We start from the raw sequence: 20,139 nt of genomic DNA, 5'->3' as shown, positions 1-20,139 counted from the left end.
TGGTGGCCAGACTAGATTCTCTTACTTTCCAGAAGGCCCAGGAGCATTAGTACAAGCCTTGACCCCTGTCACACAGAACACGGCACTAGGACAAGGACTCTACTTGGGCCCATCCTGGGCATCCCTTTCCCCGGTCTCCACGTCCTCACTGCAGCTCCTGGAGGTGCCGAGCTCCCTGAGCCACTCCTGCTGAGGCTGCACCCCACACCTGCTTCTGACCATGACACCAAGAGACCAGACAGCCTAGTCTCTGAGGCCCCAGGCCCTCGTCCTGCCCCATGGTGGTTTTTTGGTTTTTGGTTTTGGGGGGGTTTTGTTGTTGTTGTTGTTGTTTTGTTCTGAGGATTGAACCCAAAGGCATTCTACCTTCAAGCAGCAGTCTCAGCACTTTTTATATATATATATATATATATATATATATATATATATATATATATATAATTTTTATTATGGTACTGGGGATGGAACCCAGGGGCATTCTACCTTCAAGCTACACCCCTAGCCCTGTTTTTTATTCTTTATTTTAAAACAGAGTCTCACTGAGTTGCAAAGGGCCTCACTAAGTTGCTGAGGCTGGCCTCCCAATGCTGGTCTCAGCCTCCCAAATGCTGGGATTACAAGTGTGTGCCACCACACCTGGCTTGTTTTTTTTTTTTTTTTTTTTTTTTGAAACACAGTCTCACTCTAGGTTTCTGGGAGTCTTGCTTTGTTGCTGAGGCTGTTTTCAAGCTTGTGTTCCTCCTGTCTCAGTCTCCCAAGTACTAAGATTATATGCAAATGACACTACGCTCAGCCCTTTTTACTTTTTGAGACAGGCTCTTGCTAAATTGCTGAGGGTTTCACTAAGTTACCTAGGCTGGCTGCGAATCTATGATTCTCCTGTCTTATACACCCAAGTACTGGGATTACAGGCATGTGCCACCATGCCCGGCTCTCTACCGCCATCAGTAGTGGTGGTGGTGGCAGTATTTTATGGTACTGGGGATTCACCCAGGGGCAGTCTGCCTCTGAGCTACACCCCCAGCCATATTTTATTTTTTATTTTGAAACAGGGTCCCACTAAGTTGCAAAGGGCCTCACTAAGTTGCTGAGGCTGGCCTTGAACCTGCTCTCCTCCTTCCTCAGCCTCCCAAGGTCTGAGATTACAAGCATGGGCCACCACTACCGGCTTCTCCCTCATTCTTGAGTGGTGTTGGAAGCGCTGGCCTGGCTGCTTCGTGGCCAGGTACTATTGTTCCAGAAAAGATGGGTGGGCTCAGGGCATCACAGTTGCCATGTTTCTTCCCTTTTACAGAGCACATGTTAGTTTTGGACTTGGCCCTGGCCATTCCCTCCAGGGCCACCGAGTGCTGCAGGCAGGCTCAGCCAGCTGTAACCGAGGTCCAGGGATGGCGTACCGTGGGGTCACTGGCTCTTGCAAACCCAGCACTGCCGTCCACGGTCCGCCCTTAGTCCAGAAGTCGCCTACCTGCCCCTCCGGGCTTCAGCCACAGGGTTGGGGGAGTGATCTTTGCCTCAAGACAGCCCCAGCTTCGACTACACCAGATAACGGCTGTGGCTTTGTGTGTGTGTGTGTGTGTTCTTTTTCTCTTTCGTCGTCCTTTTTTTCTTCTTCTCTCTGATGCGTGTAAAGGAGAGGACTAGAAGGAACGGTTCCCACCTCTTGGAAGACAACGGACCCAAAGCGATCGATGTGATGGCACCCTCCTCAGAGTAGGGAAAGCCAGTCATCTCCACCCTACCCCACCTCCTGCCTCCTCGCGAATGAGCAGTGCCCGGCTTAACCTGGTCCGGCCTCGGGCCCACGTGCAGTGTCCGCATGCCTCGTGTCCGTCTGTCCTCCCGTCTGTTTGCGTCGTCCCACTAATGTGAATTTCAGCAGCAAGTGTGGTGTTTGTTTTTTATTTTTGTCTTTGTCTCCGTGCCGTTGCTGTCGTTGTCCTTCAATAAGGTTGACTGCATTCAGCCAGTGCCAAAAGAGGAGCCCAGTCCCGCTACCAAATTCCAGTCCATCGGGGTTCAGGTAGAGGACGACTGGCGGTAAGTCGGACAGAGGTGGCGGCTGCTTCTCCCTCTCCTCTCCCTCCCTCTGCTCTCACCTCTCCTGCTCTCCCTAACCCACTTCTCCTTGCTGGATTTCTAATAACCAAGCTGGGTTTGGGGTGCGGGCGGTGGCCCGGGCGTGGGAGGCTGGGCAGGGGGTGGGGGGGTGCGCACATGAGCACTTGCTCTGTGAGACCAGCCGGCCCGCGGGGGGCAAGGCTGGGCTGGGACGTGGCCCCAGCTACACTAATGTTGGCGGTCTTCCTGGCCCCACTGCAGTAAACAGGCAACCTTATGACCTTGTCCTTGTGTGTGTGTGCGTGTGGGCATGGGTGGGCGGGGCCAGGGCTGAGCCGAGAATGAGACTGGGGCTGTGGGACCCGCTTCAGGCGCATGGTGAGCAGACGATGCATCCGTTTCTCTGTCTCCCGTGTGTCCGGGTCAAGTGACCTCTGGTCTCTAGCCCTCTCGGTGACTTTCTCCTTCTTGTCCCCACCCTACCCATCCCCACCCACAGAAGCAGCGCCCCTTCTCACAGTATGTCCTCCCGACGGGACACCGACTCAGATACCCAGGATGCCAATGACTCAAGCTGTAAGTCATCTGAGAGGAGCCTCCCAGACTGTACTCCACACCCCAACTCCATCAGCATCGATGCCGGCCCCCGGCAGGCCCCCAAGATTGCCCAGATCAAGCGCAACCTCTCCTATGGAGACAACAGCGACCCTGCCCTCGAGGCGTCCTCGCTGCCCCCGCCTGACCCCTGGCTCGAGACCTCCTCCAGCTCCCCAGCAGAGCCAGTGCAGCCAGGGACCTGCCGCCGAGATGGCTACTGGTTCCTGAAGCTGCTTCAGGCAGAAACAGAGCGGCTGGAAGGCTGGTGCTGCCAGATGGACAAGGAGACCAAAGAGAACAACCTCTCTGAAGAAGGTGGGGACTGGGTAGGGGCCTGGGTGGTGCGCGGTTGTTCTCCAGCTTTGGGGCCACCTCCAGGCCTCGGAGCAGGCAGGGCTCTCAGGCTCTGTTCTTGGGCCAGTTCTGTGTGCTCACCTCTTTGCCCCAGTCTTTTCTTCCTGCCTTCCATCCATACCTATGAGTCAGTCCTCTTTCTGGGTAGGACTCTGAGCACAGCTGATAGTTGTGCAGGCTGTGGGCTCAGCCACATTTGGTTTGGACTCAGCTCTTCCCTGACTAGTGATGTAACCTGGGCAGGGTCCTCTGAGCCTCTGTTCCCTAACCCTCCCGTCGGACTGCACAGGCGTGGGAGGGTTGACTGCGATCATTAGTGTAAAGGGCCTGGTGGAGTGTTGGACACAGGGAGAGCAGGTACCGTAAATGCGCCTTCAACAGCTCCTCACTGAGTGTTTACCTTGTACCAAGGACTAGACATCTAACTGGGCCTCAGTAGGAAACAAGGAACCTACATATGGGCAAGACAGAAGTGTTTACTTTTCCGTTTAGGTTTTTATCTATACCATGACTATTTAAAAACAAAACAAGAAGCTGGGTGTGGTGGCGCATGCTATGTAATCCCAGTATTTGGGAGACTGAGACAGGAGGATCGCAATTCATGGACAGCCTCAGCTATTTAATAAGGCCCTCTGCAACTTGGTGACACCGTTTCAAAATAAAGAATAAAAAATAAGGCTGGGGGTATAACTCAGAGGTAGAATGCCCCTAGGTTTCATCCCCAGTACTGCAAAACAAACAAAACATTAGTTTTGTGGGTTTTTTTTTTTTTCTTTTTCATTTTATTTATTTATTTATTTATTTATTTATTTATTTATTTGGTGGTACTGGGGTTCCTGGAAGCCCTTCTACCTCTGGGCTACACTCCCAGACCTATTTTTACATTTTTTATTTGGAAACAGGGTCTCCTAAGCCAGCGCGCGCGGCTGGCTTTGAACCTGCACGATCCTCCTGTCTCTGCCTCCCAAGCGTGGGGATTACAAGCGTGCGCCACCACCCCCGGCATGAGACATTAGTTTTTAAAAAGCTGTAGAGAAACCCAGTGTGGTGGTACATGCTTGTAATCCCAGCATTTGGAAGACTGTGGACAGCCTCTGCTAATTAATGAGGCCCTTTGCAACTCAGTGAGACCCTGTTTCAAAATAAAGAATAAAAAATATGGCTGGGGGGTCTAGTTTAGAGATAAAATGTTCCTGGGTTCCACCCCAAGTACCAAAAAAAAAAAAAAGGCTATAGACAGTTAGGCCTGGTGATGGGTACTTGTAATCCCAGTACTTGGGAGGCTGAGCAGGATTATTGCAGGTTTGTGGCCAGACTCAGCTACTTAGGCCCTCCACAACTTATTGAGACCATATTTTAAAATAAAGAATAAAAAAGTGCTAGGGATGTAGCTTGAAGGTAGAGTGCCTCTGGGTTCAATTCCCATAAAATAAAATAAAAATTATAAAAATAAAAGGGGTGGGGATATAGGTCAGAGGTAGAATGTTCCTGGATTCAATGCCCAGCATCGGGGGGGGGGGGGGCAGCAGCCCCTGGAAGCTCCAGGTGCCCCGTGCCCTGATCTGGTTCAGCGCAGCTCTGCCCCCAGTTGGTGGCTCCTCCACAGAATGTTCAGGAAGGGCAGCTCTTTACAGTGTCCAACAAGATGGAGCCACGTCTTAGTCCCAGTAGCCCTGACTGGGTTGAGGAGGCCCTTTGGTGAGTCAGAGTGCGCGTGGAGTCGCGTTTTCACTGTCATCTGGGCCAGTTCCCAACTTTGATCCACCCACTGTGTGTGGGAGCTATTGTCAAGTATGCGCCTAATGACTTTTTACAATAATGTATTTTGTAAAAAATCAAACCAGAGGCAAGGATCAAAGAGCACCCAGGGTGCCTGACAGAAGCCATCCAGCAGCCTTCTCCACTGTCAGCACTAATCAGCTGTATGTTCTGGTATTTTCTTTCATACTTTTTTTTTTTTTTTTTTTTGTAGTACTGTAGTACTGGGGATGAAACCCAGGAGTGAGGGGGTGAGCTACACCGAAGTACATTCCCATCCTTCTTATTTTTTGTGTGTTTTTGGTTTGGTTTTGTTTTTGTTTTGGTGGTACTGGGGTTCCTGGAAACCCTTCTACCTCCAGGCTACACTCCCAGACCTATTTTATATTTTTATTTGGAAACAGGGTCTCTTAAGCCAGCAAGGCTGGCTGTGAACCAGTGCGATCCTCCTGTCTCCGCTTCCCATGCGTGGGGATTACAACCACCACGCCTGGTTATTTTTTGTTTTTGAGACAGGATCGTGCCACGTTGCTTAGTCTGGCATGTGCCACATGCCTGGTCCGTTTTCTGATTTATTTTTATTTTTATTTATTTTTATTTATTTTTTTTTTTTTTGCCGGTCTGGGAATGGAATCCAGGAGCATTCAACCTCCAAGCTACACCCCCTGCCCTATTTTTTTATTCTTTATTTTGAATCAGGGTCACACTAAGTTGCAGAGGGCCTCACTAAGTAGCTGAGGCTATCAGTGAGCCGCGATCCTCCCTTCTCCGCCTCCCGAATGCTGGGATTATAAGCATGCACCATTATGCCCAACTCCATTTTCTGAATTCTTATTTGTAATTTTTTCACATGCTCTACCAGATCTGCCAGCCTTATCAACAGTATTTCCCAAATACTCTAACACACCAGATATTCTCATGATTTCATATTTTCCTAGTCCCGTTGTCCTCCGTTTAGGCCTGGGTTCCGCTGCTGCCCTGAGACTGTCCCTCTTATCACCAGGGACTGCCCTTGGCCCTTTTCATGATGGGCAGTCTACTTTTTATTTTATTTATTTTTTATTTTTTATTTTAACAGTACTGGGGATGGAACCCAGGGGCATTCTACCTCCTAGCTATACCCCCAGTCCTATTTTTTATTCTTTATTTTGAAACAAGGTCTCACTTGAGTTGCAAAGGGCCTTGCTAAGTAGCCGAGGCTGTCTGCAAACCCGGGTCCTGTCTCAGCTTCCCAAATGCTGGGATTACAAGCGTGCGCCACCACGTCCAGCTGGCATCCTGCTTTTTAGACCATATTGTCTGCTTTGTTGGTTTTCAGCCATCATTTTATTGGAGTACATCTTTAGTTGGAGAGGAACTTTGCATGTCTTTATTCAGACCCCACACAGTTTAACTAGGTATGAAGTTGAAAATAAGCCAGGCATAGTGGCACACACTTGTAATCCCAGTAATTGGGAGGCTGAGACAGGAAGTTGGCAAGCCTGCAGCCAGCCTCAGCTACTTACTGAGGCCTTTGTACTCAGCAAGACCGTTTCCCAAAAAATAGCTGGGTGTGATGGTGCATGCTTATAATCCAAGCATTCGGGACTCGGAGACCGGAGGATCACGGTTCACGGACAGTGAGGCCCTTTGCAACTTAGTGAGACCCTGTTTCAAAAAATAAAGACTAAATAGGGCTAGGGGTGTAGCTCAGAGGTACAATGCCCCTGCGTTCCCTACGAAGGAAGGAAGAAAATAGGGAAATAGAGCTGGGGTGTAGCTTGGAGGAAGACTGCCCCTAGGTTCTATCCCTAGTACTGAAAAAAAAAAAAAAAAATTACATGTAGCCAGGTGTGGTGGTGCACGCCTATAATCCCAGTACTGGGAGCCCAAGACAGGAAGATCGGAGGTTCGAGGACAACCTCGGAATATAGCAAGGTTCTCAGCAATCTATTGAAATCTTGTTTCAAAAATAAAAAGGGCCGGGCGCGGTGGCGCACACTTGTAATCCCAGCACTTGGGAGGCTGAGACAGGAGGATCCCAGGTTCACAGCCAGCCTCAGCTACTGAGTGAACCTCTCTACAAATTAATGAAACCCTGTTTCCAAATAAAATAATAAAATAGGGCTAAGGATATAGCTCAGAGGTAGAATACTCCTGGGTTCCATGCCCAGTACCAAACAAAAAATAAAAGTGTGTGTGTGTTCACTGGGGATTGAACCCAGGGGTGCTCTCCCACTGGGCTATATCCAGCCCTTTTTATTTTTTAGTTTGAGTCAGGGTCTAGCTAGTTGAGCTGCCTGGCCTTCAACTTGCTATGCTCCTGCCTCAGCCTCCTGAGTCACAGGAGTTACAGGCCTGCACCTCTGTGGTTGGCCTTTTTCCTCATTTTTTTATTGTGGCAAAATCTGTAACATAAAATTTACCTTTTTAACCATCTTTGGGGGAGGTGCTAGAGACAAGCTTTCTACCACTGAATTATGTCCTAGACCTTAAGTGTCTTTAGGTATATAATTCATTGGCATTACTTACATGCACAGTGTAGTACAATTGAACTGTTTGATGTTTTATTTTGTTTCTTATACTAGGGATTGAACCCAGGAACATTCTACCTCTGGGCTACAACCCCAGACCTTTTTATTTTGAAGCAGCGTCTCCCTAGGTTGCTGAGGCTGGTCTTGAACCTGCGATCCTCCTGTTACAACCTTCCAAGTATTGGGATTACAGGTGTGTTCCACACACCCAGCTTTATCTAGCATTTTGAGGAATCACCAAACTGTGGTAGCATACTGCACAATTTTACATTAGCACCAGCAGTGCACAAGGTTTTTGGTTTCTCCACATCCTCCTTAACACTTTATTTCTGCCTCTGAAAAAAAAAATATAGACATCATAATGGATGTCAAGTGGTAACTCAGTATCACTTCGATTTGTAAGTTCAGCATCTTTTCCTGTGCTTATTTATTTATTTATTTATTTATTTATTTATTTTGTGGTACTGGGGATGGAACCCAGGGGCATTTACCTCCGAGCTACACCCCCAGCCCTATTTTTTTTTTAATTCTGAAACAGGGTCTCACTGAGTTACAGAGGGCCTTACTAAGTAGCTGAGGCTGTCCACAAACCGTGATCCTCCTGTCTCAGTCTCCCGAATGCTGGGATTACAAGCATGCGCCACCATGCCCAGCTCCTTTTTCTTTTAAGGGTCATTTATAAGGCTAGGTATCACCAGTGGCCCTCAGCAACTTACTGAGACCATGTTCAAAATAAAAAATAACAGAGCCAAGAGCCAGGCATGGTGGTGCACGCTTGTAATCCCTGTGCTTGGGAGGCTGAGACAGGAGAATCACGCAGGTTCGAAGTCAGCCTCAGCTACTTAGTGAGGCTCTCAGCAACTTAGTGAGACCCTGTTTCCAAAATAAAATATAAAATAGGTCGGGGGTATAGCCTGGAGGTAGAGGCCCCTGGGTTCCATCCCCAAGAAAATAAATAAAGAGCCAGCTGGGCGTGGTGACGCATGCTTGTAATCCCTGCGCTTGAGAAGCCAAGACAGTAGGATCGCACAGGTTCGAAGCCAGCCTTGCTGGCTTAAGAGACCCTATTTCCAAATAAATTATAAAATAGATCTGGGTATGTAGCCCGGAGGTAGAAGGCCCCTGGATTCCATCCCCAGTACCACCAAAAAAAAATAAATAAAATAAAGAACTGGGCGTGGTGGTGCATGCTTGTAATCCCCGTGCTTGGGAGGCTGAGACAGGAGGATCACGCAGGTTTGAAGCCAACCTCAGCTACTTAGTGAGGCTCTCAGCAACTTAGACACTGTTTCCAAATAAAATATTTTTTAAAAAAATAGGTTTGGGAGTATAGCCCGGAGATTTAAAAAAAAAAGCCCCTATTACAAAAAATATAATAATAATAATAAAATAAAAATTAAAAAATAACAGAGCCAGGTATGGTGGCACAAGTTTGTAATCCCAGAATTCGGGAGGCTGAGACAGGAGGATCGTAGGTTTGCAGCCAGCCTCAGCTACTTAGTGAGGTTTCTGCAACTTAGTGAGACCCTGTTTCAAGATAAAGAATAAAAATTAGGGCTGGGGGTGTAGCTTGAAGGTAGAATGCCCCTGGGTTCCATCCCCAGTACCACACCAAAAAGTAGTGATTATCTGTGACGACTGTAATGTGAGATGAAATTTTCTCTTGCTTCTGTTGATGACAGTGTTGCCAGTACTGCTAACATGAGACCTTGACGAGCCATCTTGTTGGAGTGGTAGGTGCAGGGTAGGGACAGGGGCAGGCACCCTGTCTGGAGGAGTAAGAGAAAACTGGAGGAGAGAAATTGAAGGCCAAGTATAAACAACTCTGTTGATGAATTTTCCTGAGAAAGGGAGCAGAGAGGTAGAGGTATATAGAGAGGAGAAGGGCAATTCATTATGCAAGAGAGAAAAGGAGCAACTGTCGGGGTTGTCCTTAGGAAGACGAGTAAGAATCACATTGGTGCGCAGTGCAGGACGCTCGGCTCCTCCTCGTGACAGGCTGCCAGCACCCAAAGGGAGGCGTGGCAGGTGGGCTCCGAGCCATCAGTGCAGAGCGAGGAACCAGACAGAGCCGCGGCCCTGGGGGCAGCAAATCTGGAGCAGAGGGCCCTCCAGGGCTGCGGAGAGCGGCCTAGGCAGAGACCACACTCGTCCAAGAGTAGCTTGGGTTTTGTTTTCAGTATAATTGCTCTGTAGTTTGGGATTATATCTGTATTACACCACTTTCTGTAAAACAGTTTGTCTACTACTTATTCTGTTAAATGTTGTTTTATCATGAAGCTATATTAGATGCATCAAGTTTAGAAGTACAATGTTTCTCGTGGTGGTATTTGTCAAAAATGTGTATCGTGTTTGCCTGAGCACTTCATTCTGTGTGTCTTGAATATTGCTGCAGAAGTCTTTCTTTGCTTACAGTCTTTTTCTCTCCGTCCTTCTAATTCCAGCATTTCGCTGTGTGTTTGTTTTATTGTTTGCTTATTTTTGTGGGTCTGGGACGAAACCCAGGGGCATTCGACCTCTGAGCTATGCCCCCTGCCCTATTTTTTATGCTTTCTTTTGCAACAGGGTCTCATTGAGTGGCGGAGGGCCTCACTCAGTAGCTGCAGCTGGCCGCGGACCGCGATCCCGGGTCTCGGCCTCCCGGTGCTGGGGTTGCCGGCCTGCGCCCCGCGCCCGGCTTTGCTTGTTGTTTTTTTCACTGAAGTAGGACTTGAACCCAAGGCCACGTGCATGCTCAGCAAGTGCTTTACCACTGATGTATACACTCGGCACTTCTCTTAAATTCTATTTTACTTAATTTATTCATTTATCTTGTTTTGTTTCTGTGGTACTGGGAATTGAACCCAGGGGCAGTCTACCTCTGAACTATACCTCCACCCCTTTTTTTTATATTTTTATTTTGAATCAGGGTCTCAGTAAGTTATGGAGGGTCTCCCTGAGTAGCTGAGGCTGGCCACAAGCATGCAATCCTCCTGCCTCAATCCTCCTGCCTCAGCCTCCCAAGTACTCAGATTGTAAGTGTGTGCCACCACACTCATCTTGCTTTGTCTTAAACAGTTTCCCTACATTGCTCAGACTGGATCTAAACATACAATTCAGCCAGGCGTGGTGGTGCACGCTTGTCATCCCAGCATTTGGGAGGCTGAGACAGGAGGATTGCGGTTCGTGCACAGCCTCAGCTACTTAGTGAGGCCCTCCGCAACTTAGTGAGACCCTGTTTCAAAATAAAGAATAAAAAATAGGGCAGGGGGTGTAGCTTGGAAGTCGAATGCCCCTGGGTTTCATCCCTAGACCCGCAAAAATAAGAAAGTGAGAGAGAGAAAGAGGGAGGGAGGGAGGGAGGGAAGGAAGGAAGGAAGGAAGGAAGGAAGGAAGGAAGGAAGGAAGGAATAGGGCTAGCGCCAGGCATGGTAGCGCACGCTTGTAATCCCCTGCGCTTGGGAGGCTGAGACAGAAGGATCTCGTGCAGGTTCGAAGCCAGCCTCAGCTGGCTTAAGAGACCCTGTCTCCAAATAAAATATAAAAATAAGTCTGAGAGTGTAGCCCAGAGGTAGAGGGCCCCTGGGTTCCATCCCCAGAACCACCAAAAAATAAAAAAATAAAAATAAATAAAAATAAAAAATAGGGCTAGCAATACCGCGAAAGAAAGAAAGAAAGAAAGAAAGAAAGAAAGAAAGAAAGAAAGAAAGAAAGAAGGCAGGCTGAGGGTGCCTCTTTGAGGTAGAATGCCCCTGGGTTCCAACTTCAGTACCACTAAATAAATAAATAAATAAATAAATAAATAAATAAATAAATAAATGCATACAATTCTCCGCTCTCATTCTCCCGATTATTGGGATTACTAGCATGCACTACCATGCCTGGCTAAATTTTATTTTTAGATGGTGTCTCTCTAAATTGCCACAGCTGACCTCAAACTAAGGTCCTCCTACCTCAGCTTCCCGCAAGCTGGAATTATAGGTGTGTGCTACCACACATAGCTTTATCATCCTTTCTTAAAATTTTTTTTGGTACAGGGAATTGAACTTGGACATTCTACCTCCAAGCTGTACTAGCAACCCTATTTTTTATTCTTTATCTTGAAACAGAATCTCATTAAATTGTGGAGGGTCTCACTAAGTAGCTGAGGCTGGCCTTCCAAGCACTGGGATTACAAGCATTGCCACCATGCCCGGTTATTTTTTATTTTGAAACAAAGTCTTACTAAATTTCTGAGGCTGAGCCGGGCATGGTGGCGCAAGCTTGTAATCACGATTAAAAGAGGATCACGATTCACAGACAGCCTCAGCTACTTAGTGAGGCCCTTTACAACTCAGTGAGACCCTGTTTTAAAATAAGAAAAGACAGGGCTGGGGGTGTAGCTCAGGGGTAGAATGCCCTGGGTTCCATCCCCAGAACCGCAAAAAAAAAAAATTCCGAGGCTGGCCACAAACCTGTGGTCCTCCTTTCTCCGCCTCCCAAGTATGGGATCATAGGTGTGCACAGCTGTGGCCATCCATCCTTCATGGTCTGTCAGTCACACCTTGCAATCAGCATTCACTCTTCCTGGATCTGGGTTATTCCAGTTAGCTGCTTTATTTTATTTATTTATTTATTTATTTATTTATTTATTTATTTATTTTTGGTGCTAGGGATTAAACCCAGGGGCATTCTACTCCAGGCTACACCTCCAGCCCTAGTTTTAATTCTTTATTTTGAAACCGGGTCTCACTGAGCTGCAAGCGTGCACCACCATGCCTGGCTTCACATGCCCAGTTTATAACACCACTATTGGTATATGATTTGATGGGTGGTGCACATACTACCACTGAGCTACTCTCCCAGCCCTGACACATAATTTATACATTAGAAAAGTCACCCCTAATGCCGGGCCTGGTGGTGCACGCTTGTAATCCCAGCATTTGGGAGGCTGAGACAGGGGGATTGCGGTTTGCGGACAGCCTCAGTCACTTAGTTTGGCCTTTTGCATCTCAGTGAGTCCCTGTTTCAAAATAAAAAATAGACCTAGTGATATAGCTAGGAGGTAAAATGTCCCTGGGTTCCATCCCCAGTACCATAAAAAATAAAAATAAAATAAAATAGGGCCGGGAGTATAGTTCAAAAGTAGAATGCCTCTGGGTTCAATCTCTAATGACAGACACACACTCACATGTCACCCCTTGAAAGGATACAATTCATTGAGTTTTAGTATATTCAGAGTTGTACAAAAATCACTAGTACCTAATTTTTTTTTTTTTCCGCAGTACTGGGGATGGAACCCAGGGGCATTCTACCTCCGAACTACAGCCCCAAGCCCTTTTTTTTTTTAATTATTATTATTCTTTATTTCGAAACAGTGTCTCACTGAGTTGCAAAGGGCCTTACTAAGTAGCTGAGGCTGGCCTCAAACCACTCTTGTCTCAGCCTCCTGAGCTGGGATTACTGATAGCCTTTATCTTCTGTAGAATTGCATTTCTTCAAAGTTTCTATAAATGGCATCATACAATGTGTGATCTCTTGGTGGTTTTGTTTCTTTATTTTTTTCGTTTTATTTTAGTACTAGAGATTGAATTCAGGAGTATTCTGCTGCTGAGCTAAACCCTTAGCTCTTCCTTTTTTTTTTTTTTTTTTTTTTTGTAGTGCTGGGGGTGGAACCCGGAGGCTTTCTACCTCCGGGCTATCCTCCCAGACCTATTTTATATTTTATTTGGAAACAGGGTCTCACTAAGTTGCTGAGAGCCTCACTAAGTAGCTGAGGCTGGCTTCAAACCCGTGCGATCCTCCTGTCTCAGCCTCCCAAGGGCAGGGATTACAAGCGTGCGCCACCACGCCCAGCTTCCATTTTATTTTATTTATTTATTATTTATTTATTTATTTATTTATTTATTTATTTATTTATTTATTTATTTTGGTGGTACTGGGGTTCCTGGAAGCCCTTCTACCTCCAGGCTACACTCCCAGACCTATTTTTTTTATACTTTTTATTTGGAACAGGGTCTCTTAAGCCAGTGCGGCTGACTTCGAACCTGTGTGATCCTCCTGTCTCAGCCTCCCAAGCGCGGGGATGACAAGCGCGCGCCACCGCGCCCGGCTCCATTTTATTTTGAAACAAGGTCTTGCTGAGGGTCTCACAAAATTGCTGAGGCCAGCTGTAAACATAAGGTCCTTCTGCTAGCCTCCCAGGTCCAGGGGTTAGTGTTCACTCCTGCAGCTGGCCTGTATGATCTTTGGCATTAGCTTCTTCCACTTAGCATAATGTTTCTGAGGTTTATCCATGTTGTATGTATCAAAATTCATTCTTGCCCCGAGTGGTGGCACATGCTTGTAACCCCAGCAGTTAAAAGGCTGAGATGGGAGGATCTCGGTTTGCAGCCAGCCTCAGCTACTTAGTGAAAACCTCCGCAACTTAGTGAGACCCTGTTTCAAAATAAGGACTACAAAATAGGGCAGGGAATGTAGCTCAGAGGTCGAATGCCCCTTGGTTCCATCCCCAGTACTGCAAATGTAAAAAATAAAAATGTATTCCTGCTGGGTGTGGTGGCACATTCCTGTAACCCCAGTAGTTTGGGAGTTTGAAAGGAGAATCGCGGGTTCACAGCCAGCCTCAGCAATTTAGTGAGACACGGGGACTGGTGAGACCTTCTTCAAAATAATATGTAAAAAAGGGCTGAGGCCGGGCGCGGTGGCGCACGCTTGTCATCCCCGCGCTTGGGAGGCGGAGACAGGAGGATGGCAGGTTCGTAGCCAGCTCAGCATCTTGTGAGGCCCTCCACAACCTAGTGAGACCCTGTTTGGAAATAAAGAGCAGACAGCCGTGATGGCACACACTTGTAATCGCGGGCAGCCTCAGCTACTTGGTGAGGCTCTTTACAACTCAGTGAGACCCTGCTTCACAAATAAAAAGACTAAAAAAGGGCTGGGGTATAGCTCGGGGTACAATGCCCCTTGGGTTCCATCCCCAGCACCACAAAAAAAAATAATAATAATAAAGAATAAAAAATCAGGCTGGACGTGTAGTTTGGAGGTAGAATGACCCTGGGTTCAATCCCCAGTACCAAAAAAACCCAGCCTGTACTCCTGAACACGCTTCATGGGTACAGCGTTTGAACTCTTTGGTTGGGTTCTGTTTGCTTATATTTTATTGAGCACTTTCATATTTGGGTTACTAATGAAAGCCTCTGTTCCTGCCATGTCCGTCCGCTCCCCTGATCCCTGAAGTACGCTGTACCGTGCTCCATGTCAGTCTGAAAGTGTGAGCCAGGTATTCTGTGTTCTTGAAGGTTTTGTGGCCCCTCGCCTGATCAGGCTGGCCCTTCTCACCAGAGCCCAAGACCGAGGCCGGCACGACCAGGCTGCCTCTGCCGGCTCCTTCAGACCGCGGCCTGACAGCGGGGACAGGGCGCAAGTTCCTTTCCCCAGAAGATTTTAACCTGCTTCGGGATTTTTGTTTTGCTTTTTGCAGGGTTACTGGGGAGGGAACCCAGAGGCATTCTGTCTCCAAGCTGCACCCCCAGCCCTTTCAGCCCTTTTATTTTTTTGTGGTACTGGGGATTGAGCCAGAGGCATTCTACCTTTGAGCATGCCCAGGCAATTTTATTTCTTATTTGGAAACAAGGTCTTACTAGATGTGAGTCTCACCTGCTGAGGCTGTCCTGAAACCTGTGATCCTCCTTTCTCAGCTGCCCAGGTGGTTTTTTCTGGCAACTGTTTTCTTTCTTGTTGTTCTTCTTGCTGGGGATTCAGAGGAATTCTACTTCTTCTTCTTTTTTTTTTTTTTTTTTTTTTTTTTTTTTTTTTTTTTTGCGGTTCTGGAGATGGAACCCAGATACATTCTATCTCCAAGCTATATACCCCATCCCTGTTTTTTATTTTTTATTTGAAACAGGGTCTCACTGAGTTGCAAAGGGCCTCACTAAGTAGCTGAGGCTGTCTGCGAACCATGATCCTCCTGTCTCAGCCTCCCAAATGCTGGGATTATAAACGTGCACCACCATGCCCAGATTCGCATTCTACTTCTGATCTACACCTCCAGCCCATTTTATTTTTTATTTGGAAACAGGATTCTGCTAAGTTGCTGAGGCTAGCCTCAAACCTGCTATCCTCCTGTCTCAGCCTCCCAAGTACTGAGCTTACAGGCATGTGCCACCACACCCAGCTAAACTGTTTCCATTTAAGCTCAGTTTTCTAATTTATTGCCATAAAATGTCTTTAGGAAATGGCATTCACTTTATCTGTACTGTTTGCATTTTCCCCAATGAGGATCGATTAAAGTGTAAATAAAATGAACATGTACTACCGTCACCAAATACTGATTTACATGTGTGGCCCCTGTCCCACTTCCAGCCTGGTAGCCATGTGCTCACTAAGTCGGTCTTTCTCCCCTTTCTCCCTCAGTCTTAGGAAAAGTTCTCAGTGCGGTGGGCAGCGCCCAGCTACTGATGTCCCAGAAATTCCAGCAGTTCCGTGGCCTCTGTGAGCAGAACCTGGTGAGTGTGGCCCTCATTCCTCCTGCAGGCCTCCAGCCGTTGGCTGTCCGGCCCCACCCAGCTGGAAGGGCTGCAGGCCGGCCCCTCGGCCTCTGCGGCCTCCTCGTGGCACAGCAAAGAGAATGGCAGCGTACAGCAGTCCCTAGGAGAGGACAGAACCAGGAACAGCCCCTGATATAAAGCATTGAGTGCAGTGTAGAAGTAGCCATGTGAGAGTGTCCCCCAGGCAAGGACTGAAGAAATGGCAGCGCTGGGCTGGGGCTTCCCTCCTCCCCCTTCCCCTGTGGGCGTCATGTTGTCATGAGACAGAATAATAGGTGGAAAGCAGGATCCCCACTGGCCTGCACCCTGCCTCGCTGCGGGACCCTGGCCCAGACTGCTGCTTCCCTGTGAGATAAGTGCCGCCCTCCTGCAGCACCGCGAAGCCACTGCCTTCCTCCTTTGGCCCTGGGTGGCAGCGATGGCCACCGTCCACGTGTGCCTACGGCCCAGTCTCGCCATGAGACTGCCTGCTCCTCCCTGGAGTCCCTGCCGCTCACCGGGGCGGCTCCATCCCTCGCCCTGGGACCCAGGGAGCAGGACCAGGCTGTATCGGCAGGACGGGTCCTTGCGGGCGGGGCAGCAGCTGTCTTGCCGGCCGCTGATTGCCATCCCCCCCGCAGAACCCCGATGCCAACCCACGCCCGACAGCCCAGGACCTGGCGGGGTTCTGGGATCTGCTGCAGCTGTCCATCGAGGACATCAGCATGAAGTTCGATGAGCTCTACCACCTCAAGGCCAACAGCTGGCGGCTGGTGGAGACCCCCGAGAAGAGGAAGGTGAGCATGGAGCAGTGCGGAGGGGAAGTCCAGGGACAAATTCCTGGTCGGCAGTAACGCTGCCCACATCGGTCAGTGCTGCTTGGCTCCCTCTCCGTGTGTCGTCTCGAGCGGGGCTCACCTCCATCGCTGCGCCGTCCATGCTTGGCCCTCGTCCAGCCTGCTGCTCGCTCTGTGTCTGCGGCCGCCCCTGAAGCATGTGCCCCGCCCCGCATGCCCAGAAAAGGGGATCCTGAGAGACCGGCCGGCCCCCTCCTGGGTGCCAGCCTCCTCCCGGGCCACTGTGGCGTTTGACTTGGTCCTTGTGGGTTTTAGCCCCCAGAGCGCCTGTGAAGTGCAGTGGAGCCAGGGGTCCCACACATAGTCCCACTCTGGCTGGGGGCTCGGGCTCCCGCAGCCCAGTGCGGGGTGGGAACGGGTGATCTGTGTGCCCCGGCCGGCACATCCTACACTCCTCCGCTTGCTTTGCTCCTCCCGGCCGCTCCCACTCTCATTGCTTCTGTGCCTCCCGACCCCGGGTGTGTTGCTCATGCAGTGCGGGTTGGGGGCTCTGGCTGCCGGCATTCATGGGGTAGTGCCACACAAAACATGGCACCTTTATTTTATTTTTGCTCCCTCCTCACTGTCTCACTAAAGGACGAGAAGAAACCACCCCCTCCGGTCCCAAAGAAGCCAGCCAAATCCAAGCCAGCCGTGAGCCGCGACAAGGCCTCCGAGGCGGGGGACAAGCAGCGTCAGGAGGCCCGCAAGAGACTCCTGGCAGCCAAGCGCGCGGCCTCCGTGCGGCAGAACTCGGCCACCGAGAGCGCAGACAGCATCGAGATCTATGTCCCCGAGGCCCAGACCCGGCTCTGAGGCCGTGAGGGAAGGAAGAAGGAAACGATTTTAAATCATTAAAAAAACACACACGAAAAATACCTTAATGCGAATGGAACAAAATTTTCTCAACCTTTAGTATGGTTATTCTCTCTAGAGACCCTGAGCCAACTTTCAAAATGACGCATACAAGGGCTCACGATTTGGCTTTTCCGGGTCCCTCCCAGCTTTAGGTTACGAAGACTTCACACACACAAAGTCAACAGAAACCAGAAAACTTCCCTCCTGCTGGCCGCGGTGGACTCAACAGGTGGACTTCGCCAATCCCCGGCCCGGCCTCAGACTGCGGTCTTTTTACTCCTGTCTATTGAGGACTTAAACTAGCTTGTTTACAAGACGACGACCGTCCAAGGGCAGCCTTGGGCACCTGCCATGTCCCTCCTCTCCTTCCCGCTACCCCGCGCTGACCTTGGGTTTTTCATTCTTAGATTTTTCTTTTCCCTCAGAGCTCACACAGGGGTCACCATCATGGGGCCAGCGGCTTCTGGTTCTCAGCCCTTGGTGGTCGAGGCCCAGAGAACAGAGACGGACTTGCATCCCTCCCACCTGCCCCCGCCCCGTGCTCACACACAGGCTCACGCACGCAGGCCCCGCCTCCCAGCAGACGAGGAAGGTGCTGGTCTTTGGGGGACAGGAGGCCAAGCCACAGGCGCACTCCAGACCCCTCTCCAGCCCCTTCCCTCAGCAGAGCATCACGCAGGACTGAGTGGCTTCCAGGGCGCCGTGTCCCGGCCGCACCTGTGTCCAGTGCCCAGGGGCGGGTGGCGGTGTCTGTATGTATGTGTACATATGCACATAGACCTTAGAGTGTATATTTAACAAACGCCCATCTGCTCACCATGCCACCAGCGCCGCCACCGCCGGCTCTCGGGGCACCTGGCAGGAGGCGGGTGTGTGAATAGCATATATTTTTACATGTACTATATCTAGGTGTGTGTACAAGTGTGTGTAAAAATATATACCTTGTGTGTAAGCAGCCCCACCCCCTTTTTTTTTCTCCCAACCCTGCCAGTCCAGCCTCTTGAGTTTTCTGTTCCGTTCTGTTTTTTTTTACCCCAGCCGCCTCCTCCCCATCTCCCGTCCCCACTCCCGGGTGTCAGGAGCCCTGAGCCACAGAGGCCCGGCCTGCGGGGTGAGCGCGCAGCCAGGGCTGCCCGTGCTGGGCACGCACGACTAAGGAGTGGTGACATCCTCGTCTGGCGCGTGCTGTGGGGCCCCCTGGGTGGACGAGGGTCGGCTCTGGGCCCCTTTCCAGCTTGGCCTCGTCTGTGACCTTGGGCAAGTCACTTGACCTCTGTGTGCCTCAACTTCCTCCTCTGTAAAATGGGGACAGTCCCTGCCCTTCCCTACCTCACAGGCATGTTGTGAGAATAAATGAGGTAACGTGTACGTGCTGGCTCGTGGTGTTACTGCTGGGGCCGGGCCGGGGGCGGTGGGGGCAGTGGGCACTCCTGGAAAACTGAGCCAGAATACCCCCAAAAGCTGCTCTTTAGAGACTGGCCAGCTTGAGTGCCAGCTCTGATTCTACTCTTGGCACGGGCCAGCTCTGTGAAGCTGGCCGGCCCACCTGGGAAGCATGTGTGCCGTTTGCTGCCAGCCCTGGGAGGAGCAAGTCTGCGGCAGCCGCTGCCATAAGACTGGGATGCAACGGCCCACAGCCGACTCAGCCTGCGCGCTCCCTGGACGGGTACCCAGTGCCCTCCGCCGCTCTCCATCAGCGGCCACATGCACTTCCAGCTGGGCTGCTCGTGGCCGGTGCCCCTGGAGTCCAGCTTGGCCAGGAGACAGCGAGTGAGCATGGCAGAGCCGAGTTCAGGTCTCCAACGGGTGGCACAGAGCCACAGCAGAGAGGCTGCAGGACCACGGCGCCAGCGTGTGCGGCACTCTAGTCTCGGCCAGCAGGAGGACGAGCAGCGGGGCTGACTGAGGCAAAGCCTAGTGTGCTGGCGATCCCAGGTCCAAGACACGGATCTCCTGTTCCCAGGAGCTCTGAGCTCTGGCCAGCATGCACAGCTGGTCACCAGCCAGGCCCACCCACCCCCGTGCCAGCAGCAGCTTGCCCTCGTCCCTGAATCCCAGTACGCCTGCTAGTGGTGGCCAAGATCAGTGGCCGTGGGCGTCGGCTTTAAACTGGGGCTGGTGCCTTCCCGCACCTGCCCCTGCTGGGCGTGACTAGAGGATAAGCAAAGGGTGTGCGAGGCGGCTTCCCAGCAGCCACCCCTGAGCCAGCCCTGCGGAGGGGAGTGAAGGCAGGGAGGGCCGGTCGGGGCCAGCTAGCAGCCCAGGCCGCCCATGGGCCTGAGGGTTGGGTCAGGCCGTGGGGAGGACCTGTGCCCTAGGGTGTCAGAAGCCAGGAACATGTAGAAGCGACACGGGGAATCTGGACCTCTGCTCCTGGCCCTTGTGGCGCAGTGACAGAGGGACCCACCAAAATACCATCCATCTAAGGACAAGGTCATTTTCTGATTTTTTTTTTTTTTTTTTTTTTTTTTTTTTTTTTTGGTGGTACTGGGGTTCCTGGAAGCCCTTCCACCTCCGAGCTACGCTCCCAGACCTATTTTATATTTTTGAAACAGGGTCTCTTACGCCAGCGCGGCTGGCTTCGAACCTGCGCGATCCTCCTGTCTCCGCCTCCCAAGCGTGGGGATTACAAGCGTGCGCCACCACGCCCGGCCATTTTCTGATCTTAACACCATT

General features: G+C 50.3%; 1 protein-coding gene across 5 annotated transcripts in view; it reads left to right on the top strand.

Moving 5' to 3' along the window:
- DLGAP4 (DLG associated protein 4) overlaps positions 1-17,421 on the top strand; it is a gene marked incomplete at both ends in the record, with an annotated part of 86,540 nt that extends 69,119 nt beyond the window's left edge. For 3 of the 5 annotated variants that reach the window (XM_080716273.1, XM_080716271.1, XM_080716274.1), the window contains 5 exons: positions 1,952-2,040; positions 2,561-2,973; positions 15,657-15,748; positions 16,411-16,566; positions 17,203-17,421. In XM_080716273.1, the coding sequence (XP_080572399.1) occupies positions 1,952-2,040; positions 2,561-2,973; positions 15,657-15,748; positions 16,411-16,566; positions 17,203-17,421 (969 nt within the window). Of the gene's footprint in view, positions 1-1,633; positions 1,714-1,951; positions 2,041-2,560; positions 2,974-15,656; positions 15,749-16,410; positions 16,567-17,202 lie in introns of all 5 variants that reach the window. The other 2 variants (XM_080716272.1, XM_080716275.1) reach the window with 1 other exon arrangement.
- Between the last annotated feature and the right edge of the window lie 2,718 nt (positions 17,422-20,139).

This window comes from Muscardinus avellanarius (assembly GCF_963383645.1).
Source record: "Muscardinus avellanarius genome assembly, chromosome: 19".
Taxonomy (NCBI): domain Eukaryota; kingdom Metazoa; phylum Chordata; class Mammalia; order Rodentia; family Gliridae; genus Muscardinus; species Muscardinus avellanarius.
The sequence above is the reverse complement of the archived record's forward strand: the minus strand, read 5'-3'. Positions and strand labels throughout refer to the sequence as shown.